The sequence below is a fragment of the Hemiscyllium ocellatum genome, chromosome 6 (assembly GCF_020745735.1).
Source record: "Hemiscyllium ocellatum isolate sHemOce1 chromosome 6, sHemOce1.pat.X.cur, whole genome shotgun sequence".
NCBI classification, from domain to species: domain Eukaryota; kingdom Metazoa; phylum Chordata; class Chondrichthyes; order Orectolobiformes; family Hemiscylliidae; genus Hemiscyllium; species Hemiscyllium ocellatum.
Genome location: NC_083406.1, coordinates 122,929,819 through 122,942,207, shown reverse-complemented (window position 1 = coordinate 122,942,207; position 12,389 = coordinate 122,929,819). Strand labels below are relative to the sequence as shown.

Genomic DNA, 12,389 nt, shown 5'->3' with positions numbered 1-12,389 from the left:
CCAACTGTGCAGAAAAGCCAACCAAATGTTTGCACTCTGAGTCCTCTTGCTAGTGCTTGAGTGGGTGTTTAAGTTCTACAGCTCATGATCCCTAAATAGGTGAATTGTCTCTAACACCAAAACATCTTCTGTCAATAGAATTTTTCCTTTCTAACTACCAAAGAACTACTTGTGCAATTAATTAATTTTTCATATAGCCAGTGTTACTTTGTTAACAGAAATGATAGTTATGTTGATCACAATGAGAATCCACATAAAGAAACTAGATAAATGATCTTATGCAGTAGGAGCACAGGAGATCACAAAGCATCTTGAAACTACTGCTACGATTCAATACGATCATGGTAAATCTGATTATTCCACAGTCCTGTCTTCTGAACCCTTCATCCTTTTGCTATTTAGTACTTCTGCCTTAAAAATATTGAACTACTTTGCTTCTACCATCTTTTGTGGATGAAGTTCCTTGCTTCACCTGTTTGTGATGTGGCTTGAGGGAGGAATGTTAACAGTGCAGCATTTCTTTCATATTTTCCTGGAATGTCATCGTTGGAGCTACAGGGGAAAGATGCCAGAGGATGCATTCGTTAATAAAAAAAAGTCTGAACTTTAATAAATCCAAGAGGGTTAAAGGTTTGTAAATGGCACTGGGTTTACAACAAACGTTTACATCATGCACAGCATGTTGGTGTGTTTGTTTTTTCCAATTTGTTTATGACTAAATGTGATATTTGTCATACAAATGTTCTTAGTTTAGCTGAATGTTTGGGCCCTGGGATTAAAGTTCAAGAGATATAGATATCTGATTTTCCACGTCAGCTATGCATTTATTGATAGAACTTGCACTTCCAAGTTTAGAGATCATTGGAATCCCTCTGCAAAGACTTGAGCACAGAAATCTAGGCTACCATTACAGTGCAGTATTGAAGCAGTGCTGCATTGTCTGAGGTGCAGCGTTGCAGATGAGATACTAAGTCAAGGACTTCCTTGCCTTGTCAGGTGGATGAAAGCGATCTCATGGTTCCTAGCTAAAACATCCTGCCCCAAACTTGTATCATTTTGGAAAGCAAGGGAGCTGTGCCGAGTGGACCCGTCAATATTTATCCTTCAGTCAGTTGGTGGTCATTATTGCATTGCTCTTTGCAACTCGTTGTGTGCAAGTTGCCGGTTACGTTGTTATGTTGCAATGGTGACTACACTTCGGAAGTATTTCTAAGGAAATGCTACACTATCAGGAGTGCTATCTTTGGCTATAAAGTGTTTTGGGATGTTGTGAAACATGCTTTGCAATTACAAGTCTTTACCCTATGTCACCCTGATTTATTGTACTGATAATGGACTTTGTTCACATATTCATACCCTGAAGATAGAGCAGGTAGATGAGGTGGTTAAAAAGGCATATGGGATAGTTACCTTTACTAGCTAAAGCATAGAAGACAGGACCAAGGAGGTTGTGCTGGTAATACTGGTTATGTCTCAACTGGAGTACTGCATGTAATTCCAGTCACCACATTATAGGAAAGATGTAATTGCATGTGAAAGGATGCAGACAGGATTTACCAGGATGCTGCTTGGATTGGAGGCTCTGAGCTGTGAGGAAGGATTGGTTAGACAGGGATTGTTTTCCTTCAAGTAGCAACGGTTGAAAGGAAAGCTAATAGAAGTGAATAAGATTGAGGGCCATAGGTAAAGTAAATAAGACGTTTTCCATTAATAGAGAGGTCAGTACAGAATTGAGGGGCATAGATTGAGTGAATTAGAAGGCATTTTTTCATTAGTAGAGAGGTTAGTAACGAGGGACATAGTTTTGAAGGTTTGTAAGTTTGCAAATGACACCGAAGATCCTGGTATAATGCACAGTGAAGAAGGTTATCTAAGGTTACAAAGAAGATCTTTGTCAATTGGGTCAATGGGCTGAGGAGTGGCAGATGGAGTTTAATTTGGATTATGAGGTATTACATTTTGGTAAAACCAACAAGGGCAGGACTTGGTACGGTCTTGCGTAATGTTGTTGAACAGAGAGACCTAGGAGTTCTGATACACAATTCTTTAAAATTTACATCGCATGTAGACAGGGTGCTTATGAAGGCATTTAACACGCTTGCCTTCATTGCTCAGATTTTTGAGTATGGAATTTGAGATGTCATGTTGAGGTTGTACAGGATGTTGGTGAAGCCTCTTCTGCAGTACTTTGTCAGTATCATTGGCAATCCCTCACTGATGAGGATGATTCTCATCCAATAACGGTGAGTCTGTACATGACTGTATAAAACAATGTGGCTTTGTTACAGGTGGTCATGGGAAAGGATAGCTTGGGTGTTGGTGTGGCAATGTGCTCCTTTCGCTGTTTTTGCCTGGTTTCTGCTTTTTCCCAACTGAAAGTCTTGAGGTGCTCCAAACCTTCTCAGGTGCTTCTCCTCCATTTTGAATGGTCTTGGGCCAGTGACCCCTAGGTGTCTGTGGGAATGCTGCATTTCACCAAAAGGTACTGAGTACAGCTCTGGTTGCCCAGCTGGAAGAATTGGAGAGGGTTCAGAAAAAATTTACCAGAATGTTGTCAGGATTGGAAGGCCTTAGTTCTAAAGATAAGCTGGGACATTTTTCACTAGAGCATAGTGGGTTGAAGGGTTACCTTGAAGGTTTATGGGGAGAGTGCAGATAAATGGTGTTGAAATGCCCATTAGCCACGATTGAATGGCAGAGTGGATTCATTGGGCCGAATGGCCTTACTTCCACTCCTGTTTGTTAGGGTCTTATAAAGTGATTAGGGGCATAGCTAAGGTGAATAGCAAGATTCTTTTCCCTAGGGTAGAGGAGTTCAAAACTAGTGGGCATATTTTTAAAGTGAAAGGAGAAAGATTTTAAAAAGACGTCTTGAAATGCATAAAGGTGGATAAATCCCCAGGACCTGATCAGGTGTACCCTAGAACTCTATGGGAAGCTAGGGAAGTGATTGCTGGGCCTCTTGCTGAGATATTTGTTTCATAGATAGTCACAGGTGAGGTGCCCAAAGATGGAGGTTGGCTAATGTGGTGCCACTGTTTAAGAAGAATGTTAAGGACAAGTCAGGGAACTGTAGACCAGTGAGCCTGACATCATGTGGTGGGCAAGTTGTTGGAGGGAATCCTGAGGAGCAGGATGTACATGTATTTGGAAAGGCAAGGACTGATTAGGGATCGTCATCTTGTCTCACAAACTTGACTGAATTGTTTCAAGAGCTAACAAAGAAGATTGATGAGGGCAAAGCTGTAGGGTGTTCGACAAGGTTCCCCATGGGAGACTGGTTAGCAAGGTTAGATCTCTCAAAACACACGGAAAACTAGCCATTTGGATATAGATTTGGCTGAAAGGTAGAAGACAGAGGGTGGTGGTGGAAGGTTGTTTTTCAGATTGGAGGCCGGTGACCAGTGGAGTTTCATCATTTATATAAGTGATATGGACGTGAGCATGAGAGGTATAGTTAGTAAGTTTGCAGATGGCACCAAAATTGGAGGTCCACTGGATTACAGCAGGATCTTGATCAGATAAATGTGAGGTGCTGCATTTTGCGAAAGCAAATCTTAGCAGAACTTATACACTTAATGGTAAGGTCCTAGGGAGTGTTGTTGAACAAAGAGACCTTGGAGTGCAGATTCATAGCTCCTTGAAAGTGGAGTCACGGGTAGATAGGATCATGCAAAAGGCATTTGGTATGCTTTCCTTTAGAGTATTGAGTACAGGAGTTGGGAGGTCATGTTGCGGCTGTACAGGACATTGGTTAGGCCATTGTTGGAATATTGCAGGCAATTGTGGTCTCCTTCCTATCAGAAAGATGTTGTGAAACTTGAAAGGGTTCAGAAAAGATCTACAGGAATGTTGCTGGGATTGGAAGATTTGAGCTATAGGGAAAGCTGAATAAGCTGGGATTGTTTTCCCTGGAGTGTCGGAGGTTGTGGGGTGACCTTATAGAGGTTTACAAAGTTATGAGGGCCACGGATAGGATAAATAGACAAAGTGGTAAAAACAATGACTGCAGATGCTGGAAACCCAGATTCTGGATTACTGGTGCTGGAACTTTATTCCTGATGAAGGGCTTTTGCCCGAAATGTCAATTTTGCTGCACTTCGGATGCTGCCTGAACTGCTGTGCTCTTCCAGCACTACTAAATAGACAAAGTCTTTTCCCTGGGGTGGGAGAGTCCAGAACTAGAGGGCATAGGTTTAGAGTGAGAGGGGAAAGATATAAAAGAGACCTAAAGGGCAACTTTTTCACGCCGAGGGTGGTATGTGCATGGAATGAACTGCCAGAGGAAGTGGTGGAGGCCGGTACAATTGCAACATTTTAAAAGGCATTTGAATGGATATATGAATAGGAAGGGTTTGGAGGGATATGGGCCGGGTGCTGGCAGGTGGGACTAGATTGGATTGGGATATCTCGTTTGCATGGACAGGTTGGACCGAAGGGTCTGTTTCCATACTGTACATCTCTATGATTCTATGATATAAGGGACAACACTTTTACAAAAAGTGTTTCAATTGTGGAATAGACCGTCCGAGGAAGTGGGGTTTCAAGTACAGTTAGAATGTTTAAAAGACATTTGGATGAATGCATGAATAGGAAAGTTTGGAGGGATAGCAGCCAAGTACCCCTGCACATCTTTGGACTGTGGGAGGAAACCGGAGCACCCGGAGGAAACCCACGCAGACACGGGGAGAACGTGCAAACTCCACACAGTCAGTCGCCTGAGTCGGGAATTGAACCCGGGTCTCAGGCGCTGTGAGACAGCAGTGCTAACCACTGTGCCACCATGCCGCCCAGGTTGAGAGGTGGAACTTTGATTGGGATATTTAGGAGAGGGTTTCGCAAAATCCCCCTGTCCTTTGAAGCTATTGCTGTGTAAAAATACAATTTAACCTAAACAAATCTTTGCTACTAATATATTTCCCTATCTCTTTCAGATTGATCTCACAGGCCTATCACCAGAGGAGAGATGGAGGTGAGTGACATGTTTAGTTAAATGGGAGATCAAGGCAATGTGAGGATGCAGAGGAGATCTACAAGGAAGTGGAGCTGTGTTTTCCATAACTGCCATGAAAGACTGAATGGGGGAAGGACTTTTTTTTTGATGTATGAGAAGACTTGAGGTAGTGATCTCACTTCTCTCAATAATGGTGGATTTTGATTGGTGCATTGGTAAAATATTTTCACTTCTCAAAGAGTTAGGATGGCTTGCTTTCTGAATGTCAAAGTGCAGTTCCACAAATACTAGTGGTGCTCTGAAATCTCTGTCAGTTCAATACATCTATAATGAAATGTGAGTTTCAGTAGTCGTGATGGGGCAGCTATTGGATCATTTCTTAAAAATATTAATAAAAACCCATCGGCTTGCTGTCTTTCCCTTTAGGGAAGGAAATCTGCCATCCTTACCAGGTCAAGCCTTGATGTGGCATTGGACCTGCTTGACTTTTACCTACCCTCTGAAATAGCTGAAAACGGCACTCATTTATATTTCAAGAAGCTGACCCACCACCACTTCCTCAAGGCCATGTATAGGCTGTAAATCCTGGTCTAGCCAGCAATGACCCCAAACTCTGGACAAAAAGAAATGCAGTAAATTTGTATTTTAGAGACTAGCTCTTAACCTTTTTCCAAAAAAACAAGTAATGATTGCTGTCAAAGTGGAGATCCGTCCAAGCTGTTAGTGAGCATTCGCATTCTATTTGACTGTAGGACATCATGTCCTGTTACAGTGGTATGTCTACTCAATATTCACCCAAAATGCCCAAATCCGGGCATGCTGCCTCATCATGTTCCCCCAGCTAAGGCACTGACTCAGCACATGTCATCGGGGATCTTGGAGTCAGTGGTTCCACATTGTTTAACCCACCAAGCCTTAATTTTTGTAATGTTATGGAGTCTACCATGTGGTTAAAGAGGAACTAATTTTTCTTTTTTTGTTTTAGATATAAATAAAATGTTATATTACCTGCCGACAAAATACTCTTGCATGAGATTTCTTACGGGAAGTGAGCGCTTTGCGATAGAGAGCAAGCACAGATTTTAGAAATTGTGTATTCGTTCTGGGAAAGATGAGGTTTTACTTAATGTGAATCAAGTTAATTTTTGTTAAAAACTTTTTTTTAAGTAATTTTAATTGCATTTTTAAATAATGCAACAGATGATACCCCGGTCTCTGGGCGTCTGTCCATTTGACATGTTAATTCCAAGTTTTAACCCTCAACCAACTTCACTAAATCAGTTAACGTAGATACTTATTTCACTGCTGTTATGTGATCTTGCTGTGTGGAACTGGAACCCCGTACTTCATACGTCATTGATTTTTGTTGGCATTGTGAGGAAGTCCGACGTTAGGCAAGAGTGTAGAGTTGAGGCCATAATCATGGCCTTCTCGAATGTTAGAGCAGACTGAAGGGGCCAATTGCCTCGTGCTTGTAATTCATGTTTATATGTATGTGCAGTTCTAATCACCAGAGTACGTAGAGGAGGAAGTCACACATGAGGTAAGCATTTGAAAGAGATTTTCAAGGCCGATAGCCAATGCGGCCAGGTTTTAGCTGTTAGGTAGTGTTACGACGCGGAGTCGAAACCCTCTGCTAATTAAAACTAAGACACCCAGAAAAGCTAGTCTCCCTCATAATCTGATTAAAACGTGAGCGAGGGAAAGAAAACCCTGATTTCCCAGTTTATAGAAAAATTAAAGTTTATTTTCTTGGCTCTAACAGGGAACAAAAATGATAGTAAAATGTCAGGTATGTGGGTTAGTTTGATCTTAGAGCAGGATAAAAGGTCTGCACAATATTGAGGGCCGAAGGGCCTGTACTATGCTGTACTGTTTTTTACTTTCCAGGAACCATTAACAAGTCTGAGTTCCCTTTTTCTCAACTAATCGCTATCTGAACATAATTCTATTAAAATGCTGCTCAAATAACACAATTATTAAACATTAAATTAATTTAACCTCTCAAAGCTCATACAGTCTCTTATGCTGTCTTCCTTCCGGTTTTTCAAATCTAATGTCTTCTCACTGAGCTGTTGCCTTAAATTTTTTTTTACTGTTTTTCTACTGGAAAAGGTACCTTTGATGGTGACTACTGAGAGATTTCTTTGAGAGTCCTTTCAGATGTGCTGTCATGTTCAATGGCAGTTGTTGTGACTAATTTTCAAAATGGCCTTTTTAAATCCCCAAGACTTGTATCCTCTCGTTGGTCTGATGTTGTCAATACGATCAAGTTAAAATTCAGTTGGTTTTTTGGTATCCTGGGCATAATTTTAAATTAATTGGTTAAATTCAAATCCAGTTGTCTCAACATCAAAATACAACTCCATGCTGATGGTTACGTATTATCAATTCTCATCATTCTCTGCACCTGTCAAGCTAATCACAGAAACACGTGCTGTTCCAATCTTTCCTCAGAAAAGGCACATCTCTCTTAAAGTGACCATATAGTCTTTCAACTTTGTAACAAAAGGATTAAGAGACTGGGTTCTTTCCTCTTGAATATAGAAGCCCGCTGTAAAGAAGCTGATCTAATATCTAACAATAATTAATGACTAACAATTCAAATTATTATATTTAAATAAAGTAATATAAATTAAAGTTATTTTGATACTAGGCACAGAGAAAGTTCCCACACGTGGAAAGAGCAATCCCAATAGCCATCAATTTTATGTAATTTCTAAAACCTTTGTATGGTCATCACAGCAACCCTCTCATCTTTACTATAATGAGCATCCATTTTGCAAGTAGTTATTACAACATTTTATTTATAAGAGGGAATGAATAGTTCCCCTAGACTATATGTTTGACTCCATAACATGACATCATAACTGTGTCAAGGCTGAGTGAGTTAAATTATGTAGAGCCACAGCTCCGCCTAAAAGTAAAAAGAAACTTTTTTACTCAGAAAATATTGAGAATATGTAACTGGCTGCCAAGGAATGGTTGAGGCAAATAAAATGTATTTAAAGGGACTCTAGGTAAGCTGCTGATGGGGAAGGAACACGACTTTAAGCTAGTAGAGTTGGATGGGTTGGGAGAAGGCTCATAGGGTGCATAAATGTTAGCTTGGACAGTTTGAGCTAGAACTGGCCTGTAATTTTGTTTTCATGTGATGTTATGTAATTCTAGCAATTGTGACTCTTCAATAAGCATTTAATTCATTGCAAAGATTTATTTTCATTTAACTATACAAAACGCTGGTGCGGCTACACTTGGAATATTGTGTACAGTTCTGGTCGCCCCATTACAGGAAGGATGTGGAAGCATTGGAAAAGGTGCAGAGGAGATTTACCAGGATGTTGCTTGGTCTGGAGGGAAGGTCTTATGAGGAAAGGCTGAGAGACTTGGGTCTGTTCTCATTGGAAAGAAGGCGGCTAAGGGGGATTTGATAGAGACATACAAGATGATCAGAGGATTAGATAGGGGAGACAGTGAAATACTGTTTCCTAGGATGACGACATCAGCTTGTCCGAGAGGACATAACCACAAATTGAAGGGTAATGGATTTAAGACAGATGTTAGAGGCAAGTTCTTTACGCAGAGAGTGGTAAGGGCGTGGAATGCCCTACCTGCTAAGGTAGTCAACTCAGCCACATTAGGGAGATTTAAACAATCCTTAGATAAGCACATGGATGATTTTGGGATAGTGTAGGGAGACGAGCTGAGAATAGTTCACAGATCGGTGCAACATTGAGGGCCGAAGGGCCTGTTCTGCGCTATTATTCTGTGTTCTATGTTCTATTTGTTGCTTATTCTGAATTGCGCTGGGGAAGGTAGGTGGTGAGCTGCCTTCTTAAGCAGCTGCAGTCCTTGAGATGTGTGGTCACCCACTGAGACGAGTTTTTGTTCCAGATTTGTCAATTAATCATATTTAAATTCCGTCTGCTGCCATGGTCGGGTTTGAGCTTGTGTTTCTGGATTACTGGCCCAGTGTTATTACTGCTGCGGTAGCATCTCTCAACTGCTTTAGGACAACCCGTGGCCACGAAAACGAAGAGAAAACTTGCATTGATGCAAGATCTTTCAAACATTGACATATCCTAATTGTCACTTTCTATTTTACTGCGCTTTGTTTTGTTGCAGGGTGGAACATGCACGGATGCATGCCAAGCATCGAGGGCACGAGGCGATGCATGCAGAGATGGTGCTCATTCTCATTGTTACCTTGGTGGTTGCACAGATTCTTCTCGTCCAGTGGAAGCAGAGACATGCCAAGTCCTACAATGTAAGGGTGTATTTATTTCATACAAGGCAGCATTAAAAGATGATTGGCAGGTCAGATGATTGGACAGAGCAGAAAGAATTCTAGAGAAAGAGTAAATAGTTGATCAGGAGCAAGTAATTAATGTATGTGAAAAAGCTGGCTAGAAATATAATAACAAATATCAAAAGTTTCTATTGGTATTTTTAAAGAGTGAATGTTGATGATCTAGAGTGAGAATGGGAAATTAATTGTAGATAGATAGATTTTTGTTAGGCAAAGGTGTTAAGGGATATGAAAAAAGTGGATCTGTGTAGTTAAGCCATAGATCAGCCATTGAATGATGGAACAGGCAAGAGATGCTGAATGACATACTCTTATTCCTTTTGTTCCTGTGAAATAGATGACGTGAGCAAATTTTGTTTTCTGTCTTCACTCTTGAGGATGGAAAAATTATTCCAGTAATAGCTGTAAATCAGGAGATGGAAAGGAGAGGGAAGTGGTACTGAGTAACTGAATAACCTGTGAACTTGCAAGTCATTGGAGCCTGATGGGCTTCATCCTAAGGTCTTAACAGAGATTTAAAATGAGATAGTGGTGTGTTGCTATTAATTTTTCAAAGTTTCTGTTTCTGGATAAGTTCCATGAAATTGAAAAGTGCCATATATGACATGTCTACTCAAGGAGATAGTGAAACAGCAAACAGGAAAATATAGACCAGTTAGCTTGATATTTTCGAGAGAAGATGTTAATCGATTAATGAGGAGTTTATATCTTGGCATTTAGAAATACTCCAGGTTGTTGCTAAGAATTGTCATAGGGAATTGTGCAAGAAAAATTGCATTTCACCGATTTTTAAGGAGCTCTTTTGAAGGACTAACGTGCTGTGGATATCAAGGAGCCAGTAGTTGCTCTGAACTTGGATTCCCAGAAGGCATTTGTAAAAGTGCCACAAAAGTTGCAAACTTAGAGCTTATAAGGCTATAAGACATAGGAGCAGAAATTAGGCCATTCAGCCCATCGAGTCTGCTCTGCCATTCAATCATGGCTGATATGTTTCTCAGCCCCATTCACCTGCTTTGTCCCCATATCCCTTGATCCTCTTGATAATCAAGAACGTGTCTATCTCAGTCTTAAATGTACTCAATGACCTGGCCTCCACAGCCTTCTTTGACAATGAATTCCATAAATTCCCCACTCTCTGGCTGAAGAATTTTCACCTTATGGTATAGGGAGTACAGGTTAGTATGGATAAAAGCGTGGCCAGCTGGCAAATGCACAGTAGCTAAATTTGCTAGTGATCCAAAGATAGATAAAGCAGTTGTGGATGGATATTGATAGGTTGAATGAGTGGGCAGAAATCTGGCAGGTGATGTACAGTGTGGGAAAGTGTACCTCACTTGTTCAAGCGTTTGAGATATTTTGCCTTTCCAGGGTTATCTGAGGTATACTGGGCACTTGACAGGACCATATGAGGGAGTTTGGGCCCATTCATGATTTTGTGCGATATTGAGTGAGAAATGATCTGATTAGGGTGATTGTTATCCCACAGGATATGAACAAGTTGCTTGGGCCCTATTTACAAGGTTGCTGATAAGACCAATCTTATAATGTATGGAGCTAAGGAAATTTGAACGTGCATATTGACCAATGAAGGTAGGTTATTGGGGGTAGATGGGAATGTGAAATTCAAAGCACAAATAGATCAGCTATAACCTTAATGAATGGCAGAACAAGCTCAGTTATGCCATGTGTTAGTTAGTACACAGCATATCTTTAAGAAAAATGCTCATGTCTTATTTAAACAGTGTGTGTGACCTGAAGGGAGAAAGGTCTCAGGCTTCACCTTAACTGGGAGCCACTTGAAGCATGATGTAATTAGCTTAATATTAACCTAATGTTAACTTTTATAAAATGACCTAATCTAAATTGTAATATTCATATATATTATGAGTTGTGATAAACATCTGTTGAAGCTTTCAATACTAAGTTAGCCATGTCCAGTTCTTATGTTATGGGATCTAGCATAAACATTGCCACATCAGGAACAAATATCCTCCTGGAGGCAAAGCCCACACCAGGGTGGCAGTTCACTAACAATGCCATAGCACTACGGACTCAAAGGGCCAAATGGCCTGTTTCTGCTCTTAAGTCATTTGTGTATATGTTACTAAATGAATAACCTGAAGAACAAGAGTTCAAAACCCATCAAAGGTAGTTTGAGAACTTCGATTTTAAGAAACCCCCGTTCTATTATTTCACAGGATTGGAGATACAAAAAAGTAGAAACAGCTTCAGTCATATAAACCAATATTGAGACTCCATCTGAAATAACTGCATCGTTCTGGTCCCTGGTCTTCAGGAGATGTAGTGCCCATGGAGTGGATGTATTGCAATTCATCAGAATATTGCTATATTCATAATAAGGACCATGACTTGGAAGTGCTGGTGTTGGACTGAGGTGAACAAAGTTCAAAATCACACAACACCTAGTTATAGTCCAACAGCACCAGGTTTCAGAGTGCTGCTCATTCATCAGGAGAACCACCTTTGAAGGAGCAGTGCTCTGAAATCTAGTCCTTCCAAATAAACCTGTTGTACTATAACCTGGTGTTGTGTGATTTTTAACACCGTAATAAGGGAGTTAAATTGCGAGAACACATTGCACAGTTGAAACTTGTATTCCCTTGTAGATTAAGTAATCATTTAATGGAGACATTCAAAGGATTTGGTAGGATAGATGGAGAGAAACTCTTGTCTCTGGATTATGATACTAAAGGATGTAGTTAATTAACAAATCAGCTATGATCTAATTGAATAGTGGAACAGACTCTGAGCTGGATGTTATGCAATAATGGTGACCAATTCTCTTTAGAAAAAAAGCAACTGTCTGTACTGGGTGTGTATGTCATGTGCCTCCAGTCTTAGGCCAATAATAACTTAATTCTTAAAATAATTTCACTGGATATAGGTGTCATTGGCTAGAACAGCATTTACTTGAGAAGGTAATGATGATGATCTGCTACCATGCAGCGCTGCAGTTATGGTGCAGGTATACCCATGGAGCTGGTAGGAGGGAATTTGACCCATTAACACTGAAATAGTGATGATAATTGCCTTCTGAAGTGCCTTAGCAAACCACCCAAGTAATGGCCAATAAATGATGTACTCGTCATGTCTGATTAACAGGAA

At 40.5% G+C, this 12,389-nt stretch overlaps 1 protein-coding gene across 1 annotated transcript in view; it reads left to right on the top strand.

Annotated features, from left to right (window-relative positions):
* Positions 1-12,389, top strand: part of LOC132816580 (E3 ubiquitin ligase RNF121) — a 76,100-nt gene that overhangs the window by 15,334 nt on the left and 48,377 nt on the right. The window contains exons 2-3 of the mRNA XM_060826365.1: positions 4,935-4,972; positions 9,080-9,221. Coding sequence (XP_060682348.1) covers positions 4,935-4,972; positions 9,080-9,221 — 180 coding nt within the window. The remainder of the gene's footprint in view (positions 1-4,934; positions 4,973-9,079; positions 9,222-12,389) is intronic.